Source organism: Ambystoma mexicanum, chromosome 6q, assembly GCF_040938575.1.
Source record: "Ambystoma mexicanum isolate Mex_15411 chromosome 6q, UKY_AmexF1_1, whole genome shotgun sequence".
NCBI lineage: Eukaryota > Metazoa > Chordata > Amphibia > Caudata > Ambystomatidae > Ambystoma > Ambystoma mexicanum.
In genome coordinates, this window is record NC_090937.1 from 234014426 (window position 1) to 234038015 (window position 23590).

A 23590-nucleotide genomic window follows, 5' to 3' on the forward strand; every position below is an offset into this window, starting at 1 on the left:
GTGGGGTAGGAAATCGAGGGGGGCGGGGGGCTCATTTGGGGGCGTGGCTTGTGGGAGGGGGGTGGCCTAAAAAGTACGCAAATCGTAGGGTATACACACAAATATATATAAATGTTATGTTTGTGTGTGTACCTTACTATGGTTTGTGTACTATGCAAGCCATCTTTTCTAAACATAGAAATATTTAACATATTTCTATGTTTATAAAAGATGGCTTGCAAAGTACACAAACCATAGTAAGGTACGCACACAAATATATAACATTTATATATATTTGTGTGCATACCCTACGGTTTGCCTAGTTTTCAGGCCATCTTTTTTAAACATTTCAGGTTTATAAAAGATGGCTTGAAAAGTACACAATTCAAGCCATCTTTTATAAAGCTTTGACTACGGACAAAATTGTCCGTGGCAAAGCTTTATAAAAGATGGCTTGAAATGTGTACTTTCAAAGCCATCTTGTATAAACCTCGAAATATGTCGAGGAATCCCCAGGTTCGCCGAGGGTTAAAGACCTCGGCGACCTGGGGAAACAAAGGCAGTGTTGCCAACTCCTCAGTCTGGAAAGTAGCTAGAGGCTGTCCTAAAAGTAGCTAAATGACATCACTGCCTAATTTGCATAATCTCGCAGCATTCTCGTGCCTCTCGCGGCCGGACGGGGGCATCAGTGACATGACGTGACTTGTGCTGGAGTCTGGCTACAAGGACGGGTGCATTGATTGGGGGTACTGCTATTGTTTTGTTGACATACACCCTTTTCTATTGGTTTGGAAACTTGCAAGTCTCCAAACCAATAGAAAAACGTGTACGTCTTCAAACCAATGAAAGTAGCTAGATTGGTTGCTAGTCGCTTTCCATGAAGAAAGTCGCTAGGGGACTGCCGTTTGTCGCTAAATATAGCGACAAAGTCGCTAAATTGGCAACACTGAACAAAGGGACAGTAACTGCCTCTAATGACCTCTCGCGCGAGGGGTCACCAGATGCAGTTACTATGACTGCGGAAGTGGCAGCCAGTCGCAGCGTCGCTGTGGCTGGCTGCCACTTCTGTCAGTTTGCCTGACTTCATTGCAGGCGCATCTCCCGTCAGGGCTGCGGCTGCAACGGGATAATGCATCCCGCCAATGTTGCGGTAGCTCAGTCCCAATTTTTGGAGACTGCCAGGGCCCGCCCCCGGCAGGCCCCAGCCCACTTTAAGCACTGAGAAGGCCTAATTAAAGTGGGTGGGAAAAATTGGTATTTCCACGATTTTTTGGTGGAAGACACATTTCTCTCACTACAACAGCAAGAGATAGGGGCAGTTCCACCTCCCTGGACATCTTTTTGTACATTTGTAATGTCTTTAAAGCTGTGCTCTCTTCTTTTCCTCAGCAGCCCCCTACGTGCGCAATACTGCGTGGACTGATACAGTCACAGGGGGAGGGTCGCTTGGTCTCACCTATACAGTAGTTTTATGTCCGACATCCCTTGGGAAGGGGATGAGCCTAAGTTGCATTGAGAGTGAGATCTTGGCAAGGATATCACGAGTGAAGACTGGCAATATGTGTTGAGACAAACCCAAAAAGTGTCCTTTAATTGCAAATTTAAGTTGTTCCATTTTAACTTCTTAAACCAGGTGTACCACACCCCAGCAAAACTTCAGAGACACTTCCCATCCACCCCGCACTTGTGTGCCAGGTGTGGCTTCACCCCGGCAGGGTTTCTTCCGGTACTGCGAGGACATGCTGGACAGGATCTCGCTTATTATTGGGGAACAGCCTCACGATCCTATGGTGGCACTCCTGGGGTGTACGAGGAATTTACCACGAGCGGTCCGGCGCTTATCTGGCCTGCTCTTGGTGGTGGCCCACAGAAGGGGCTGCCATGTCCTGGTGGAAAGGCCACCCACCCAGCATGCAACTGTGGGTGAAGGACGTTGCGTACTGCCACGACATGGAAATTGCATTTATCCGGACTATGCCACTGCATGCCCATCAGCCCAAGGTGTGGGTGCCATATGTACGATATTTGCTTACTGCTGTGTAATAACTGTATTGCATTTAAATGTGGACAGCCTTCCTTGTACTGTATGTTGCCATGGTACGATGCTTTAAACTCACAGTGGGTCATTGTTTGTCTTGGACTCCTTTGGTTGCCTTGGTATTGTAAAATGATTAAATACAGTTTTTTAAAAAAAAAAAACAATGGGCTTGCAAACTCTAACCACTTGGCAGGGGGTCACTTTGCATTCAAGAAAATAAAATACAGAAACAAAGCATATCACTGGTAGAGAGGTTCAAAGTCAGATCCCATGGCTGGTACCATTTAGTGCTTCTACTAGTTTTTTACTACATCATTCTGTATAAAAAGCAATATTGTAGATTTCAATACAGCAGTATGCTTTATTTGTGGGCCAGTGTAGGACAGCAGTATACCTTTTTTTAAAAAACTTTGGCAGCGAGACATGAACCCCACTCACAAGGCTGGTCACTTTCAAGTTCCTGCCCTTTCCTCTATCAATGCTCTAGGTATGAAGCTTGAATAAGGATATGCATACTTAAACATAGTATGTCAGCATGCATAAGGCACACGACTGCATCTATGATGGATATTGTATTATGTTATGTACCCTGCCCATTATTAATAATTCTCAAACGAGCAGCCACAACTTAACTGATATGTGGATTCAGAGGGGGATGCTGTCCGAAACAAAGTGCTTGACAGTATTTGTGATAATAATGTTACTATGTAGAGCTCAGTCAATGAACATCTTTTATTTTAAACATATCAAACATTTTTATTATGCCTATTAATATAAACTATTCTTAATATGGCAACGTGAATTTCTTATCTGAACGGTACTGCTGCTGAGTGAATGCTAAAGTTCACCTCCCGCCTCAGGCGTTCAATGTTCCTTTTCCTTCTGTTGTTTTCCACCTCTTTCCTCTTTTCATTTTGTTTTTCAAAATGTTTTATTTTATGTTGTGGGGAGGGGCTGATGAGCAGTGCATGAACTAACTAAAGCAGTGAGGTAGAGCACAAGGCCGATCCTTTTTTTTTTTTTATATATATATCAAAGTCCCGGTCTGTTCGTCTGCAGTACTGGTTATGAAGCTCATACAAGAATATACACGTTTGAATACAGTACAGTATGTTACTATGCACCATTTTGTCAACACTATAGGACATTAGATACTGCAATGGCTCAACCTCATACATAGGCAGTGCAGTTTGTACATACATCTTGAAAAGAATGGAAGGTGCATTTTGCTTTCTTTTAGGATTATCGCTGAAGGGGAAAACGGGAAAAAAAATAATTGTGTGGGGCAGAGACGTCTTTATGGGAGGGCAAAAGGGGCATTTGCCCAGGGCCCCCACCTTGGAGAGGGGCCCCACTAGTATGGCTGATCTGAAGAAGATTGTATCGTTCACCAGTCTTAAATAGCACACGTCAGGATATTTTATGGGGTGCTGCTGAGGCTCTAAACTCATTGCCTTTGTGTTTTGACAAGTACATTCTGCCCTGATCAATTCATCATGTATTGCTCTCTGTGTTCACTGTGTTATACATAGTTTGTGTGTCCCTTAAGGCACAACTCTGTAGCATTCTTTCCTTCCTGTGGGAATTATGTTGATCATGTGCAATAGGCAATGTTGAAATGCATATTGATAAATTGAGTGCCACAGTGGTTCAGAAGTTAGCTCAGTGTATGAAGCACCCATTGCAGAGATGTGTGTTCATATGCACAATTAGAATATAACATTTCAGCAAGGCTGGCTGAGCCTTTCCTATGTCTGAAGTTTATAAACCTGCCTGCATATGAACTTGGTTTTGCAGAACAACATCTGCTATTATCAGCAATGTACCTGCACCAGAAAGGGGTTGCTATAAAAACTATCATATCATCCGTATGGTGAAAGTGTAAAAATGTGTTTGTTCAGATGGAGTTTTGTAAAAACCTAGGCAATCGCCTCGAACGATGGCATAAACTGTTAGTCCAAGAGGTGACTAAGTATCCAAATTCAAGACTATGGTTTGCCAGCAGACGATACAGTGATCCTGGTCAAATCATCTAATATATCTTACATTACTGTGCTGTCATCTGTGAGGTTTGCCTTCTTGCATGCTGCTGGTATAGTTTAGCCCATTATTTGATATATGATATACGATAGGTTATTTATAACGCGCTTAATACGCAGAGATTTCTAAGTGCCGACACGGGGATCGAACCTGTGGTGCTCCATGACGTCTTGCTTCCAAAGCGAGCACGTTGCCCATGAGCTATCCTCCTTTCTTCTTATGTAGGCCATTTGGGTGGAAGGGGTGGTAGACAGAAGAGAGCGGACCATGTGTTGCAGGCCTCAGGCAAGCATATTTTAAGGTCTGCTTTTTTGACACAAGTTGGTACAAGACAAAGGTTTTTTTGCACGTTTATAAATTAAAATGTCACAAGCCATTGTTTTGGAAGTATTTAAAGCTTTAAAATAGAAAAGACAAACCCAGATGAAATTTGTTAAATCACAGATTGGTATGCTGATTCTTCTATACTTCCCTTGATGATGGAGAGAATGAAGCTAGAATCATTCCCATTTTGCATAACGCCCCTCTATAATATTTTGTTTAAAATGGTCATGTTTGGTAATGTGATTTGTGTACTTTCCAAGTCTGTTTTTTTTTTGTTTTTATAAAATGAGATTGTTTTCCAGTTCTTACCATGAACTAAAACAAAGTGTTCAAATGCAGAAATTGCAGAATTGGCACACATCCCAGCTTCACCCCTTAACCAATGTGTGATCCTGGGCATCTCATTTAATCTTGTATTGCCTAACCTCTCAATATTGTCAGTCCCTAAACCTTTCAAAATTGTCAGCCCTTCAGAGTGATTTCCTTCTTATGGTATGATCTTCATAAAAGCCTTATTCATGGTGTCACCGTTAAAAGTCAGGATATTTACATTGCACAACACAGGCATTTGTTCCTTTGATATCTAATGGCAACACTATTTGAAAACCATATCCCACTTCTAATCTCAGTCTGTCTGGATAATGACACCTTCCTGGGAGCTTCTAATCTGCCTCCACTATCCATGCTACTGTATGTGTAGTGTTCTCCTTCCATCTAATTAGTGGTCGCTATCCATGCACGAGCACTTTTGCATTCTGTGAGGCAGCTAATGTGAGTTCTCTGTCTATTATGGGTTACATGTACCTTTTATATACAGTCCTGCATTTAATACTACAGGCTGCATACCTTCCTGCATGTTATTGATAAAAGTTATCCTGTATGTACTAGAACAGTAACCTCTTCGTAGACTACTAATGTTGGTCTTCAAATGCTACTTGTTTATCATTCTGAATGAAGAGGCTAAGGGGACTTAAAGGGAGTAAAGCTTCTTATTATGATAATATGCTGTGAGACAGCATATCAACCTATATAGGTTGTGAGCGCGACAGGTGGGAATTGGGGGGCATGACCAGTATTCTTGATCCCTTCATTCCTTTGGTTTGGTGGAGGGGGACCCCAAAGATGTCCGTGCCCAGGGCCCCAAAATTGCTTAAGATGGCCCTGTGTGGGGGTGCTGGCCAATCTTATTTTGGCAAAGGCACATCATGTATTGGACGAGATTATAAATGTCGATGCCAAGTACTGTACACCTCATGTAGAATGCACTAATGTTAATACAATTAAAAAAACTACAACGTGAAAGCTGTAGAAAAACCTACATTTGAATCTTAACCACACAAATAAAATACTTTAATAAAAGGGAGAACAAGTAATGATTTATGAAAAGTAATACAAACAGTCCCAACCAAAAAGAAAACACACAACATGTCCTTCCATCAGAACAGAGAAGACCATATGAACAAAGCACCACCTACCACCCTTATAGTTTGTTTTCAAAATCAAATTTTCCGGGCATACATATAATACAAATACAGAAAAATGTCAGAAAACAGCATTGAACCTAATCCATTCCTTCCGTGGTATAAATAAGGCTTCCAGTTTTCCGTTTTTACAGATTTTTACACATAAATACAGACGGAAAACAATGTGCTTTGTGTTTGTATTTATTTATAAAAATTGAAAAACCCCAGAAAAACGTCTCTCTCTCTGGTTATCTATAAGGTCACTTACATATCCCAGGCCAAACACATTGCAGATTGGCAGCATGGAGAGTGTACACATATAGCATTAATGTTCCTTAAATGGCTGACAGCATATATCTTAAGGCCGCAGCAGTCACAGGAGCAACCGTTTTTGTTATGGAAAAATTGAGCTAGCATTTCTTTTCTATATGGCTGCTTTACTAAATGCTATACGTGTGCTTTCATAAATGCATTTTTTCATTAGAATAAATGTAGAAAAATAGTGTTTGGGAATTATCTTTTTATATGAAAAAAATTAAAGTGGATAAATACCGAAAAAAAATCCAAAAAATAAATATGGATAAATACAGACGGAAATGGCATAAAAATAAATCCCATTAAATAGGAAGCCTTAGGTATAAACTCCCAGATACCTACAGAGGCCACAAAATGTGGACTAGCCACTGATGAATAATAATGTACTTGTGGCGAGTAAGAGACAGAGCGCTTCATGCATGTGGAGAACTGCCATATATGACAGGGGACAAGAGACACTTCTCCTTGGTTAGTAGTCTGCCGCCACATGATACTTTGCTTAGATTTAGAGGAATCCATGTCATATAAAAATGCTTCTAATAAGAAATATAACGTGTAAGATAAACAACTGTACCAATCTGATAGCACCCAAAATTAAAACATATCAACTTAAGCAGTTTAAAAATATTCAAAGAAGCTAATAAAGCACCTGGACCTTTAACTCTTTATCATCAATTTGTGGATCTTTCCCCCAAAAACTATTATAATGGAGTCCGCTATACATACACGTTTGGTGCATTGGCTGCACCCACATTCAAATCTGTTGAATTAGCTAGTTTGAGCAAAATTATATTACACAAGCAAAGAATAAACAGGTGCGATTTGGCTGAGTTGAGTTTTACATGTGCAGTCTGTGTACTATTCTCACGTTAACTATGCTCCTGGCACAAACATGTTTTCTGTAAAGTGCTCTGCTGCTTCTTGGACCTACATTTGTGCAACATGAAATTAATTTAAAAATGAAAAATTAACAACTAAAATAGTTTGGGAATACACACAGTGTGGCGGGTCATAAGAAGGGTACAGACTATCAAATAACATGTTTCGGGATGGTTTATTCAAATAAGAATAATAAGGCCTGACTTTCCTTATGACTATGGATGGTCCCAACCTAACTTATTAACGAAGGTGCTCGTTCAGTCTGTCGTCGAAGTCCAAATAATGAAGTCCATGCGTATTAGCCCTTACACTGGACACAACGAATTATTCTTGCATGTGTAAATCCTTTAACATTTCGATTATGACTCCCATCATCCTCTTATTTGTGAAGCACATGGCGGAAAGACTTTTGCGCCCGAGGCCGCAGACATTCGGCTCCCACGGCTACGATTTTTACAGGAACTACGAGGCTCTGTTTGGATGGCTTCAAATGGGATTTCACACGGTGAGCCACATGTGCTTCACAAATAAGAGGATGATGGGAGTCATAATCGAAATGTTAAAGGATTTACACATGCAAGAATATTTCGTTTTGTCCGGTGCAATGACTAATACGCATCCGGCTGTGATTTTCTGCAATCTCACTGCTGCAGTTTTCAGGTGTTTCTCCTTTGAAGTGGCACTACCATCACAGAATGTTTTTTAACCCCCTGATGAAGACGTGGTGAAACAACACTTTCGCGTAGAAAACGGTTGGGGCTCACCTAAGGCTTGGAAATGTTATAATAATTAATTACATTACAACACAGAAGAAAAGTAAAAAAGAAGAAAAAAACATCAATTGTGATTTATTGTTGATATTAAAATGAAATTTGTTTTGGGATGTATTTTATCTGGTGTATTGTATTAATATGATTATTGAGTGCTTCTCGTATGTATGCATTAGGATAGACTGGTTGGATGAGTGTGATTGAGGTACTTTTGTTCCCTTTCTTGCCTTTCTTTGTTGGGTCACAGTTATGAGTTCATCTGTATTTAATTGTTGGCTTTTTGATTGACAATTGTGGGTCTTATAATGCTATATCAATATAAATAAATATGTTTGATATTTTTATAAATAATTCCAAACTGATACTATCCTGGAAGGAAGCCTTAATGTTCCAAGGCGACTGCCCCATCAATGTGAGCATCACACCATCGACAGGTGGTTTACAAGGACGGATTGCTGTTTGTTAACCAGAGACTCTATGTACCTAGTCCACCCCTCCAGCAAAGGGTCTTGAAGTGGTGTCACGACCACTTGACAACGGGTCATCGCGGGGTTATGGGTACCCTGGAGTTGCTTTCCCGCTCCTTCTACTGGCCGTCCTTAACATCAGACGTTAAAAGGTACTGCCAGGCGTGCCATGTTTTCGCCCAAAACAAATACTGCAACCAAAGACCCACCAGACTTCTGGAGCAAATTCTGGCGCCTTCCAGAGCTTGGTCCCTGATCTCCACTAACTTTATCGTCGACCCCCCAATCTCTCAAGGCAATACCTGTGTGATGGTCACTGTTGACGCATTCTCAAAATTGGCCCAATTCTCCCCCCTGCCTGGCATTCCGTCTGCTTCCCTCATGGCTGAAACATTCATCCAAGACATAATTCGCCTGCATGGACTGCTGGACAAGATCGTCTCAGTTTGAGGCAACCAATATACTTCCCGATTCTGGACTGCCCTCTGCGATCACCTAGGTATAGAAAGGGCTTTGTCTTCTGGGAGACTAATGGACAAACAAACAGAGCACCTCAACGCTTCACTAGAACAGTAACTTAGATGCTATATATTATGTTATGTTACTTGGCATTTGTATATAGCGCCTTATGTATCATTGGTATGATCTCAAAGCGCTGGTAGGTTGAACGCCCTCGGGAACCGTAGTTCAAGTCAGTAGAGAGAAGAGAGAGAGAGAGAGAGAGAGAGAGAGAGAGAGAGAGAGAGAGAGAGAGAGAGAGAGAGAGAGAGAGTCATAAGGTGCGTGAGTGCACCGGATATGTGTGCAGCCGGTGTGGCAGTTGCATGATAGCTGCTTCTTAGCGGTAGGTGTGGTGGTTGGGAGGTCAGGTATGGAACAAGTTACTTACCTGTAACTGTTGTTCCCCAGCATGGGTCTGGCATGGATTCACATGCCCATGAATATTCCCCGTCGTCAGGCTGGGAATCCTGGGTAAAGAAAAAAAAAATCAGTATCAGTTTCGTTTCTGATCTGTCTTTCTTAGTAGTAACCAATCACTGATCTCTGGGTCATACTGCCCCAGCCAATGACTGCCCTCTCCCTAAGCTCCTCCCCTGGAAGCCATCCACAGATTTGGTAGCACGTAAAGTGCCAGTATGACCAAGTGAAGAGCCGCAGAGGGGAAGGAGCGAGGGTTCGCATGTGAATCCATGCCAGACCCATGCTGGCGAAGAACAGTTACAGGTAAGTAACTTGTTCCTTCTCCAGCTTGGGGTCTGGCATTGACTCACATGCTCATGAATATAAGAATACATAGCAGTACACACATGCACAACCACGGGAGGTGGCAAAAGGCTCAACGTTAAGCATTACATAAACTCAACATTAAGCAACTCTTACCTCCTCAGCAGGCCCACCTTCAGGCGAACAGGTTGCGCAGCACTGCTTGGCCGACTCTGGACTCCTCCCTGGAATCCCGGTCGATGCAGTAGAATTTCGTGAAGGTGTGCGTCGACCTCCACGTAGCAGCCCTGCAGATGTACAGCAGGGGCACACCAGACAGGAATGCCGTAGTAGCAGCGATCGCTCTGGTCGAATGGGCTCTCGGACGGCCGGGCAACGGTCGGTTCGCCAACCGGTGACAGTGCATGATGCAGCCGGAGAGCCATCTGGAAATGGAAGCCTTCGAGAGAGCCTTCCCCTGGTTCACAGGTCCAAAGTTCACAAACAGCTGTGATGTCTTCCGAAAACTTTTTGTTCGGTCCACGTAGAACCTTCAGCACTCTAGCTACATCCAGTGAGTGCAAAGTCCTCTCGGCCGGCGACAAAGGCAACGGGAAGAAAACTGGTAACACCAAGGGCTAGTTGAGATGGAAGTCCGACGGCACCTTGGGCATGAAGGAGGGGTGCGTCCTATGCACCACCCTTGTATCGTGAAAAGTCAAGTATGGGGGCTTGCAGGATAGGGCCTGAATCTCTCCCACGCCTCGTGCAGAGGTAATGGCCACAAGCAACGCTGTCTTCCACGACAGGAACTTCAACGGAGCCGAATGCGAAGGCTCGAATGGCGGTCCCATGAGCCTGGTCAGCACCACGTTGAGCTCCCATGCCGGGGCTGGAGCCTTCACCGGCGGGAACGAACGGAACAGTACCTTCATAAATTCCTTCACCAGGCGATGAGACCCCAAGGATGCCCGTCCTGTAGTTCTGGTCTATCGGGAGATCGCTGCCAGATGTATCTTGATGGAAGCTTGAGCTAGTCCAGCCTTGGCCAGCGACAGTAGGTATGGTAGCACTTGAGGTGCTGTAATCCTTAGGGGGTTAATCTTCTGTGCACGGCACCAGACAGAAAACCTCTTCCACTTATGTCCATAGCACTTGAGAGTTGTGGACGCCCTGGCCTTTGCAAGAACCTCTCTGCAGTCTGCCGGTATATCGTACCCCCCAAACTCTAGTGCTGCAGGAGTCAGGCCTGCAAGTTCAGAGACTGCGGGTCGTGATGACGGAAGGCGCCTCCTTCTCTGGAGAGAAGATCCGCGTCCGTCGGCAGCTTGACTGGTGGGGACGTTAACAAGTCCATAAGGTCCGGGAACCAGATCTGTCTCGGCCACGCCGGTGCAACGAGGATCATCCTGCACCGGGACCTCTTGAGTTGGGTGATGAGTCGGAGCAGCAACGGCAACGCGTACAGGAACAGGCCGTCCCTGGGGAACGAGAAAGCATCGCCCATGCACCTCGGCTGGGGAAACCTGCTGGCAAACCTCTGGCCCTTGGAGTTTGTCGCTGTCGCGAACATGTCGATCTGGGGTTTGCCCCATCGTCGGAAGAGCCGATCCACCTGATCTTGGCGTAGATCCCACTCGTAGCATGAACGTAGCTCCCTGCTGAGTGAGTCGGCGATGTTTTTTTTATTCCTGCCAGGTGGAAGGGAACCAGAAACATCCCCTGGGCCACGGCCCAGTACCACAGATCCTGGGCCTCCTTGGATAGGCATGGGGATCTGGTGCCTCCTTGCTTCCGGATGCAGAACATCGTGGTGGTGTTGTCGATGAAAATCCTCACCACCTTGCCCTTAAGGGACAGGAGGAACGATTTGAGCGCCCAGAACACGGCTCAGAGCTCCAGGATGTTGATGTGAAGAGACTTCTCCTCCGGGAGCCAAAGGCCTCTTGCGTGGAGATCTACTGTGTGGGCACCCCATCCCTCCAGGGAGGCGTCCATCGTCACCGTCTCCTGATACGCTGGGGTCTGAAAGTCCGTGCCTGCCGTGAGGTGCGCACGGGTGCCCCACCACCGGATTGCTCGACAGAAGACCTCGTTGAGTGGGATCCTGTCTTCGAAGCTGCCCGCCGCTTGCATCCATCGGGCATCGAGGAACTCTTGTAGCGGACGCATCCGTAGTCTGCAAAGGCACACTAGGTAGATGCATGAGGACATCATCCCGAGGAGGGACTTGATGGACCTCACCCTGGCCATGTCCGTGGCTATCAGGTGCTGCACCTTGCCCAAAATGGCCTTCGTCCTCTCGTCCGACGGAGACGCCAAACGCTCCAATGTGTCGAGCTTCGCTCCCAGAAACAGTGCCACCTGCGACGGAACCAGGTGGGATTTGGGGTAATTGATTGCGAATCCCAGCTCCGTGAGTAGGCAGACGGTCCTCGCTGTGTGCTCGACGGCGAGTTCTCTTGTCCTTGCACGGATGAGCCAGTCGTCCAGATAGGGGTAGACGTGGATCCCCTGCAGGCGCAGCCGCGCCGCCACTGGTGCTAGGCACTTGGTAAACACCCTGGGTGCCGACTTCAATCTGAACGGCAGAGCTCTGAATTGGTAGTGACGTCCCTGGACTACAAATCTGAGGAACTTTCAGCTGTCCCAGCACGTGCAGGAGGGTGACCATCCTGAACTTCTGTGCCTTGATGAATTTGTTTAGCCGACGTAGGTCCAGGATGGGGCGCCAACCGCCTGTTTTCTTTCTGACGAGGAAGTATCTTGAGTATACTCCAGAGCCCCGGAGCCTCTTGGGGATGAGCTTGATGGCCCCTTTCTTGCGCATCGCCCTTAACTCCAACAGCAGTTCAGGGACGTGATTCTCCTTCCTGGCCACGGGAGGAATGCGGGGACACTTCTTCAGGAATTCTAGCGAGTGCCCTTGGGCCAGGGTATCCAGCACCCAACGGTCGTTGGAAATGGACTCCCACATGCTGACGAACTTCGTCAGCCGGCCTCCCACGGGGTGCTTCGGTGGGGGCCCGACGCTACGGCCGGTTCAGTCTTATTTGGAAGTGGCCTTGCCACCTTGGCCTCCTTGATGACGGCGGCGAGATCCTCCTGGTTTGCCGCGACCTCTGTAGGCCTCCTGGGACGAGGAGCGGGCCGCCTGGCGGTACGTAGAGGAGCCACCGCTGGATCCCTTGGAGGCCCCTTGTCTGCCTGCGGTGCTCCGAAAGGGCCGTCGGGCCGTCTCAGTGTCGGTCTTGATGGCCTAGAGCGACTCATCTGCCACCTTTCTGAACAGGTTGTTGCCGTCGAATGGCATATCCAACACCCTGGTCTGAACGTCCTGACAGAAGTCCGTTGCCTTGAGCCATCCTCGTCGTCGAAGGCAAACACCGTTGCCTAACTGGCGAAATCCGGTGTCGGCGATGTCCGTTGCCACCGTTATGGCGTGGTCCGACGCCACCTCACCTTCCTGCAGAATCTCTAGGGCCTCCACCCTCTTGTCGTCTGGTAGGAAGTCCAGCAGGGGAGCTATCTTGTACCAAAGTTTCCTGTCGTAACGGGCCACAATCGCTAAGGCGTTGGCCGCCTTAATTGTCGTCGCTGCCAATGAGATGACCTGTCGCCCCATGACGTCCAATTTCTTTCCCTCGCCGTCCGGTGGGGAAGTGGAGGTTGAAGCTGCCGCACCCGCCGCCGCTTTCTTCTTGGCCGCTGCTGAGATGTCCGAATCCGGCATAGGCTGGGCCCTGAGGCACAAGGGGGCGGCGTTGGGGACCCGGTACTTCTCGTACCGGTCCCTCTTGGCGGGCCTCGTGGAAGGGTTCTTCAGGACGGCAAGTCCCTCGTCCCAGATATCGTCGAGTAACGGTACCGCGAGGACCGTCTTTCTCTTGGCCTCCCGCCGTTGGTAGAGGAAGCCTTCCTTCTTCTGTTCCTCTGGGCAAAGCTGGAAGAGCTCGGATGCCCTGGCGATCATGGCGTGGAAAGAGCCAATTTCGTCGGGTGGAGAAGCCCGAAGGGGTGGTGATGGAAGGCCCGTCCCATCGTCACCACCGTCGTCATCCGTTCCCGTCGCTGTATCTGTCGCCGTGTCATCTCGAGGGTCCGGGGAGCGGGATGAGGGCTCGACAGGCCTTGTGGGCACGAAGGGCAGGGCGGGGTGGACTCTCCTCCGCTTGTTCGGAGGGCTTCCCGACGGTCCTGGTTCTGGATCCTCCGCCGGGGTTCGTGGTAATCTCGTCCTTATCTTGGTGCATAAGGATTGGATTGCCAATAAAATGGCCGCAAGCTGTCCTGAGGCTCGGGCAATGGCTGCGACGGGTGGGATGGCTGCTCCTCCACTGGGCCTTCGGCGTCGCCATCGTCGCTTTCTTCGATCACATCAGCAGGATCTCTCCCGTGGGATTGTACCTTCTCGAACCTCTTGTTGAGGCCCCTCACGGCTTCCACCAGCTCCTCCTCAGAGGCTGAATCCGTGTCCGTAATGGCCACCGGCCCCCCCCCCCTCTTTTTCCACCGGGGTCTTCACAGGGGTCTTGACGATGGGCTGGAAAGAGGCTTCCCTCCGCGGTGGCAGGGAAACTCTGGGCCTCGAGGTCGCCTCCACTGGCATAGTCTCCGCCGGCTTCGCCAGGGCCGCTGCGACTCCCTCAATAGAGGCCTTCGCCGGTTGGATCAGGGCACTCACCACCTTAAGTGTGTCCTGGGCCTTCAACTTCGAGATCGACTGTGGCCTCTCCAGAAGCTTACCCGGTATCTCGGATTTCCTCTTCCCCGAACCAGAACGTTGGCTCGTGGTTGATGGTGCCGGTTAAGGTCAGCCCTGCCTGGCAGCCGAGGAGCCCGACCTTTCGGCGCTCCTGGTGCCCACAGACTTGTGGTGCTTAGCCTTCTGTTGGGCCCCTGTCGCCGGGGCACCCTCACAGGACTTAGAAGCCCTTTTCTTCTTCTCACCTGCTGGGCCCTTCTCCCGCCAGGTGGCGAGGCGGAAACGACGATCTTGCGTGGTCCGTTCCGATAGGTTCTTGCAGAAAGCACAGTCCTTCTCCACGCGTGTCTTGTCCTCATGAAGGCAGTAGAGACATCATGAATGCTTGTCCTCCTTGATAACATTCTACAAACAGCATCCAGGGCAGTTCCTGAACAGCTTGGATCCGGGCGTCGAGCTTCCCTTGTTCTGGGCCATGTCCATGTAGGCCTCAGATCTTCTGGAATCCTCCAAGAAGCGTAACTCGATGAAGACTTCACCCTTGAGGGGCGTAGAAAAATTCCAAAACGGGTTCCCGTTGATCGGAAGTAGAAGCAGTGGAGCTTGAGGCTCGATTAAACCGAAAAATGAGAAAATCTCTTTGAAAAAGTGCGAAAACGCAGTAAAAAAACGCAGTAAAAGCTCGGGAGCTAAAGCACGAGAACTCCCAACACTTGAACGTGTGGTAAAAATCTGAGAATGGCTGCCAGGGGAGGGGCTTAGGGAGAGGGCAGTCATTGGATGGGGGCAGTATGACCCAGAGATCAGTGATTGGTTACTACTAAGAAAGACAGATCAGAAACTAAACTGATACTGATTTTTTTTTCTTTACCGAGGATTCCCAGCCTGACGACGGGGAATATTCATGAGCATGTGAATCCATGCCAGACCCCATGCTGGAGAAATGTGTTCATTCTGCAGGGTTGACACCCAGACTGATTACTGGCTGCGTTAGGCCGGAGGAGACGCTTAAGCTAGCAGTGTGTGCTCAGCTAGCTGTGCTTAATTAGGATGATGAGGAGTATGTGGCGGATGTTAGTATGAGAATAGCTATACTGAATGTGTCATAGTATCGCTGTGTTATAGTTGAGTGGTGGTGTATAGGAGAGAGTAAGCGTGGTAGTGTGATATGGTGGTTATCAGTAAGGCGCTTGAGATTGCGCACTCCATCTGTACCATCTATTCTATCAGTTTTATTTACTGTGTCTGTTCATTCCACTTCGTCTGTTCATCCATTTCGTCTGTTTCATCCATTTAATCTACTAGTCCTTCCATCTATTCAATCCACTCAACCCTTCATCCACATGATCTACTCCATCCATTCCGTAGACCCGTTTCATCCTTCCCATCCGTTTAATGTGTTCTATCAGTTCCATCCTTCCTATTCATTCGATACACTCCGTGTGTTCCACCCACTCCATCAGTTCCATCCACTCCACCTGTTCCATCCACTCCATCAGTTCCATCCACTCCATCAGTTCCATCCACTCAATTTGTTTCATCAACTCCATCTGGTTGGTCTACTGTATCCGTTTCATCCACTGCATCCGTTACATCCACTTTATTTAACCTACCATCTACTCCGTCTGTTGTTTCCACTCCGTCTGTTCCATCCACTCCACCCGTTCCATCCACTCCATCCGTTCCATCCACTCCATCCGTTCCATCCACTCCATTTGTTTCATCATCTCCATCTGGTTTGTCTACTGTATCCGTTTCATCCACTTGATTCGTTCCATCTGTTCCATTCGTTAAAACTACTCATCCTTTTCATCCGTTCAATCTGCTCGTTCGTCTCATCTGTTCAATCCACTCATCCGTTCTATCCGGTCCATCCCTACCATCTACTCCGTCTGTTCTTTCCATTCCGTCCGTTCCATCCACTCCATCCGTTCCATCCACTCCACCCATTCCATCCACTCCGTCCATCCCATCCAATGCATCCGTTCCATCCACTGCATCCATTCCATCCGTTCCATCCACTTCATCCGTTCTATCCACTTCATCCGTTCTATCCACTTCATCCGTTCTATCCACTTCATCCGTTCTATCCACTTCCTCCATTTCTTCCGTTCCCATCTGCTCCATCTGTTCCAACTTCCATTCGTCCCATCTATTCCTTTTGTTCCATCTATACCATCCGTTCCATTAATTCCAACCAGTACGTCCACTCCGTTCCATCTGTTGCGTCTGTTCCATTCGCTCCGTCGGTTCTATCCGTTCCGGCCAGTGCATCCACTCGAGCTAGCACTCCGTTCCATCCACTCCAGTCAGTGCGTCCATTCCATTCCATCTGTTTCATCTGCTCCATCCGCTCCGTCTGCTCCATCCACTCCATTTGTTCATTCTGACAAGTAGACTCAGTCCAACCAGCTCTCCGTTCCATCAGTTTCATTCACTCTATCCGTTCCATTCACTCAATCTGTTCCGTCCGCGCTATCTGTTCCATCCATTCCATTCATTCTATCCAGTCCATCTGTTCCATCTACTCCCTCCGCTCAATTCCTTCATCCTTTCCATCCATTTAATTCCTTTATCCACTTTATCCATCCTTTCGACGCATTCGATCTACTTTTCCATTTCGTCTACTTCATCCATTCTTTATATTTCATCCGTTCGCTATATTTCATCCGTTCCTTACATTTCATCTGTTCAGGATACTTCTTCTATTCCCCTCTTTGTCCGTTCCCTCCAGTTCTTCCGTTCCCTCCAATTCTTCCGTTCCATCCACTTCTTCCATTTCCCCCACTTCGTCCGTTTCCACCGCTTCGTCCGTTTCGTCCACTTCGTCCGTTGCGTCCACTTCGTCCGTTGCGTCCACTTCTTCCGTTTCGTCCACTTCGTCCGTTTCGTCCACTTCTTCCGTTTCGTCCACTTCTTCCGTTTCGTCCGCTTCGTCCGCTTCATCCACTTCGTCTGTTCCATCCACTTTGTCCGTTCCATCCACTTCTTCCATTTCATCCACTTCATCCGTTTCAACCACTTCATCCGTTTCAACCACTTCATCCGTTTCATCCACTTCATTTGTTCTACTCAGTTTATCAGTTTTATTTACACTGGCCGTTTTTGTTTTCTGTTTGTTCGATCCGGTCTCTATGCTGGATTGTTATCTTTGATTCAACAGCCTTGGGTTTCTGTTTATTGTGGTTGTTTATTCCGTTTGTGCTGAGAGTCGATTTTTAAGGGAAGAGCCACGTTTTCAGTAATTTGCGGAAAGACATGAGGTCTTCGGTGAGTCTAATGTGGGGTGGAAGTGAGTTCCACAGAGTGGGGGCCAAGGCTGAGAATGATGATCCACCTAACCTGACTGAGTTGGTGTTTGGTATCACTAGGAGATGGGCAGAGCTTGATCTTAGAATGCGCGGTGGATGGTAGGGTTTTAGTTTGTCCTGAAGGTATTGAGGTCCGGTTTTATGCATTGCTCGGTGGGAGATGCGTAAGGTTTTAAAGGTCACCCTTCGTCCAACCGGGAGCCAGTGGATCAAGACAACTGGGTGTCTCTGTTACCCACAGCGGAATAGGCTTACAATAACAGCATCCATACCGCAATAGGAGTTAGTTCTTTCTTTTGCACCTACGGACAGCATTCACATGGCATTTCTTTTGCAACTATGGACAGCATCCACATGGCATACTCCCAGTCCACTCTCAACCTACCAACTTACCCTCCATAGAAGCCGCTCTGGATAACATTTCTGCAGCCCACAACACTGCTAAGAAAAGCTTGCTAGAGTCACGCAACAGGTACAAGACCCAGGCAGATCGCCATTGCAGGCCAGTGCCTGAGTGGAATGTGGGTGGCAAGGTTTGGCTATCTACCCAATACTTGCCCCGTTGGGTCCATCCTTCCAAGCTATCCCCTCGATACCTGGGTCCTTACGAGACTATCTCCAGAATCAACCATGTGGCGTACCGCCTGAGGCTTCCCAAACACCTAGCTCGCATTCACCCAGTGTTCCATTCCTCTCTTCTCAAACCTGCCAAGCCTGGAAGTCCAGTAACACCTGTTAGAAGTCTTCGCAGCCCCACTACACCTGAGCCGGATGAATACAAAGTCTCTTCTATCCTTGATTCTCGATATAGAAAGGGTTGCTTGGAATATGTAATAAACTGGAAGGGGTACCCCTCCTCCTCTGAGGATTCTTGGGAACCCAGATCCCATGTACATGCCCCCAGACATTTTGGAAGGTTTCATCGGGTATGCCCAGGTAAGCCTGGTGGCCCGGACACTGGAAGGGGGCATACTGCCATGCACCGGGTAGGCAGGTGTATGTGGAATCGATGGCAGTTCTGTCGGCATTGGGTTCCACTACGTTTGTCTTCCTGCGTGCTCAGTGGTCTATTGTTCGAAAACATGGCCGCCGCTTGGAGGCTTAACTACCTCTGCGTCCCGACACTCGGCGCGTTGCAACCCCATTCTGGTGTCCTCCTGTTTTCCTGGGTTTATGCGCTCGAGTTCTTGCAGCTCAGTTTGTCTTCCTCTGCCCTCTCCTCTCGTCCGCATCTCTGGCAGATTTTTCCCCGTTCTTCCTTTCCCTTGGTCTCTCCACGTTCTCCGCTGCTTTACTGTTCCTGGCTCTCCACCACCTTCCCTTCACTCTCCTTCTCCTTCTCTCCCTCACCCTTCTGTTCCGCGTATCGGCGCGGGCGCTCTTCTCCCTTTACTCTGCATCTCAGTGCTGTGCTTCTTCCCACCTCTTCCACGTTCTGGCGCGGTGCCTTTTTCCCCTCCTGCTCTCTCTCTCTCTCTGCCCCCTTTATTTCTTCTGCGATCCCTGCAAGGTCTCCGTTTCCCTTCTAGGGTCCTTCCAGCTCTCCCACAGCTTTCAGGGCCTCCTGCTGTCGGTCCCTTTCAGGGCTTGCCGTCCTGTGCTATCAATTTCCTTTGGCTCCCGTGTCCCAAGAGGGGCTCTTTCTCCTCATTGCTTCCTGCTGATTCTCCTGAGGCTTCGCTGCGGTCACCCGAATCTGCGGGGGGGAGGGGGAGTGCTACCCTTTCCACTCTTCACGTTTTGGAAACCTCTTCGAGTCCCACAGCATTCCTGGGCCCACATTACACCAGAGCAGTCCAGACCACCACCCATATTGGAACCCCCAGTACAACGTGGGATCAACCCTTAATCTTGGACACTTAAACACAGTGGAACCATAGGTTTTTTTCCCTTTCCTGGGCTTGTCTCGGGAGCGGGACCAGTGACAGCTGTTGCCTTTAGCTTCCACTGTGGCTTCCCCTCAAGGCAGGCCATACCTTCATTAAAAAAAAAGAAGTGCCTGGAGAAGGAAGAAGAAATCCCAGCCAGACTCTAGCAGCTCAGGTGAGGAGGAGGGGGATTTCATAGCCACTGAAGATGAGGAGTAAACTTGTGACACCAATCTTCTATGTTACATTCAAAATTTTCTAATGTCCTTAGAAGGCTGCCGCTGGTCTTGCCTTCTGGAGGGACAGTTGCCTCCTCCACACTGCAATCTCCTCTCTGGTAGCAGGGCCAGTGTTTGGGCGGTTTTCTTCTCCGCCTCCAGGCCTCCCAGGGTCTCCCCAGCTCACTAGGGCTCTCTCCTGCTCGCTGGTCCTTCCTGCATCCTGACTCGCTCACAATGCTGTTCCTGGCTGCTGATTCTATATTCCCAGCTAGAGTTAATTGGAGTCAGGTGTGAATAGTTGTCCCTCCCCTGCCTGACCTCGTTATCAGGGCAACATGGAGACTGCCCATAGGAATCCATTACCCATGGATTCCTATGGGTAATCCTCACGACTCCCACCTGCCTCTTCCTCGTCCCAGTCCTTGTGGATTTCAATTGGGGAATGGGATTATGGGAGTTCTAGTGTTGCGGAGAGGTAACATTTGTATTAAATGTTAGAGGTAATTTGGAGTTCCTCTGTTGTTTTCTCAGTCTTTTCCCTAAGGGAAAGTGCTGGGGGGGTGGGATTTTGGTGACAACATCCCATAAAGACTACTGCGATATCGGGTAGGGGTGTATTGGAAAAAATGGGATACCGCGTCTCGCCCAAGGGCGCTCCTCTAACAGTCTCCAAGGACCCCCTGCCCAGGTGATCCTCCCTCGCTTGTCCAACCGCAGGGTTGGGATCCAAGAGTGATGGCCCTCCCCTGACCACATGAACAAAGGATCCCTGGGAATAACCTGGGAGAAACGGCTCAGGTTTCTCACATTCACTTCCACTCCCATAGAAACTACTGCTAATGTAAATTCCATCCACCCCTCACTGAACTTTATATAGTAGAGAAAAATAATTCTGCACCAGTGGGACCCGATTTGCAATGAGAAAAGGGAAAGGTACTCATTCCTGTATCAGAAAATCCCCAAAACATTGTCTTAGGTTGGGTGGGTGAACCAAAATTGTCTGTGTTCTTAATTGATAGCGTTGTTTTTCAAACCCAAACTTGCAATATTAGACAAAACTCATGTTAGCCTGCAATTATATTTCTTGCACGTAGGCTAGAAACCCACCTAGGCGGACAAGGGGGACAAACCGATGTAAACAAAGTGTACATAAATGTCATTTTTCTATGCAACATTTCTCTGGTAGCAATAATGTTTTTGATTCTAGCAGAAATAAAATGATCTGGACTTTCCATTTATATTAGCTGAAGCTGATTTAATGTAAATGTTAACTGAAGCAAGCTTTAATATACTGGCCGATGAGCAGCATTATGGTCATTGAAGTTAAGTACTGCTTAGCGTATTATTTAGGATTATAAATGTTAGAAATATATTTAATAGAAATTATGGTGATTGTATGTTTGTGTGCTACCTTATAGCGAGATTGTCACAGGCAGGCTGATTCTAATTGTGTAAAATAAATCATCACAGTTAATCTATTTTATTGTGGTGACTTCCCATGCATAAAGTAAGAAGACCACCTTTGATTTATTTAATTTGAATAAATTCAAGTTTTAACCATAAAACACAGTCAGTTTCTTGTCCCAGAATTGTGGGGTGGGACTGTATACTAGGTGTTAGATTAGTGATTGCTACTTGGTGAAAAGAATGACATAAATCAAGAACAATATCTCTACATGGCTCACAGTCCTGAAGTTGGTCACACCTGTCGCACCTTATCCCTGCCCTTGGGTAGTACCCAACTAGCCTAGATGGATGTAGGTGAATGAGAGTGGACCCTTTAAGTGTTGACTGGGTGACTGTCTCTCGAGTCTGCCGTCCTAGTTTAGGTCCCTCTGTAGATTTACCTGGGGTACATGCACCCACAAGAGGGGGTGCCGAGCCTGCAGGACGGCCATTCCTGGATTCCCTTACAGCCTTAGAGGCATTAATGAAAGTGTATTTTCCTTTATGAGAGCAGTCCAGAATAACATTCATGTTGTCAGCTTCGATTTACATTATTTAACCTTTACAAGGTCCTGCAACAACACTCTGGATGAAAACCACTATTTCCACTACTGTCACATCACAAACTAACAACAAAACTGTAGAAGCAACACTATATTCCGTTATTCTAAAAAAGGAACAAGGGTTAAGTGCCTGACACAATTTGAAAACTTGCTTCTGCCAAACTTCACCTGTACAGTGGCTTTTGGCATCCACGCCAGCGAAATAAATATTTTCTCTTTGAGGTTAAATCCAGCACAGGAAACCATGAGGTAAGTCGAACAAATTCGTATCACCAATGCAATAACCAATGTGGCAACACAAAGACCTGAAAGAGAAAAAAAGGGAAATAAATATTTTCTCTTTGAGGTTAAATCCAGCACAGGAAATCATGATGAAAGTCGAACAAATTCGTATCACCAATGCAATAACCAATGTAACCAAGCTTAACATTTTCTTATGTCTTGCGCCCTGATGCCACAGGTTCTGGCGCGCACTATAAATAAAACAAACAAAACAAAACAATGTGGCAACACAAAGACCTGAAAAAGTCAAAAACGGGACACAAATATTTCCAAAACAAATACCTGAAAAAATAATGTCTGCACACAATAATGGCGAGAATAAACTAAAAACATGTCATCATGTGCATGAAACAGCTTGCTTAAGTGCTCCTGGTCTTGCAGATGTATCATACATAATTGTTAACTTCGCAACCAAAACAGACATTTTTCACTGACATTCCAAGCGCAACTTGCATTGACTCTTGCAAACTGAGAACACGACTGACAACAACTGAGATACACATTAATGTTAAAGTACCAGTAATGTCTGCCAAAGCGCTTCTTACTTTCCTGTAATGCAATGTACAGTCTTATCATATAATTGTCAGACTATGGTCTACCACATTCCCAGCCAGGCCACAGTGCTTCAAACCCACCATAATGACATTTATGCACTGATTGTTGAGGGGCATCTGTTACAATAACCTAGTCGTGGGGTTTGGAATGAAGGGAATGTATGCTACCTGGGGATGCATTGATAATGAAGCATACAATCATGTACTACCAGGTGTTTTGTCTGAATTTGTGGCAGAGGGCCTGTGTGATGTCATTAATCCAAGATGGCTGCCATTACGGATACTAATTGTTTTTGAGCTGTACCTGCTTTTAGGGAGGTTCTATGAAAAATGTGCTGAGAAGGCTTTTTGTTAAACATGATCAAAGGAATAGAAAAGTTCATATAAGGAATTTGTTGATATCTTTTACCATTTCCGAGATACATGGTCATAAATTATTGCTACTTCATTGCAAACCTTCGACTCTATGCTGAAGAGAAAAATTAAGGTTTTACAGGTCATCTTCTGAGACTCAGAGTTAATATTCATCATCTACAAAATCGTTATCACAGAGCTCTTCATCACCACAACATTTACATAGTTCACAGAGCACCTTAGTGACTGAGCTTGGATTTGCAATGCACAGCACACCGTCCAGTGACACATTCACACCGTACCAGCTGTATGATTGATTGTGGTGCACATGGAAGAGTACAAACAGTAGAAGAATACTGATTATCTGCCTTCTCCCACCCTGATTGCGATGGCTCTGGGAGATTCCGTTTTCTTTATCAGCGTGTGTTACACATCGCTACAAATGGTCTTTGTGGGCACGTACCCGTTTGTGCAGCACTCTGCTTTCGAGCAGTTCCAAGATGGATGCCCGTGAGATTCCCCGTACTACCTGCAGCGGTCCAGTTTTTGCACGTCTCTTCGACGTACGGCCAACTGCTCACGTGATCCTTTATCCGGAATCGAAGCGGACGGTGCTTCGCGTCGCTTCTGCTTTTGACGCTCCGTGAGTTCGCTTCTGAATCTTCTACCTACCTCCACTAGTCAAAACTACTTGTACCTTCCGTTTCTCCTAACTCTGTTCTCTCCCCTCATTCAGATTCTCCCTTCAGTCTTCGCCTGCACACTGTTCATTCAGACCAATCCGGCAGACTTGTTTGTTTCCCGTCTC

The 23590-nt window shown here is 47.0% G+C and overlaps 1 protein-coding gene across 6 annotated transcripts in view; it reads right to left on the reverse strand.

Moving 5' to 3' along the window:
- Window positions 1–23590, reverse strand: part of LOC138515929 (sodium/hydrogen exchanger 9B2-like) — a 1072421-nt gene that overhangs the window by 49782 nt on the left and 999049 nt on the right. For all 6 annotated transcript variants that reach the window (XM_069630694.1, XM_069630697.1, XM_069630696.1 and 3 more), the window contains one exon: window positions 21761–21897. In XM_069630694.1, the coding sequence (XP_069486795.1) occupies window positions 21761–21897 (137 nt within the window). The remainder of the gene's footprint in view (window positions 1–21760; window positions 21898–23590) is intronic.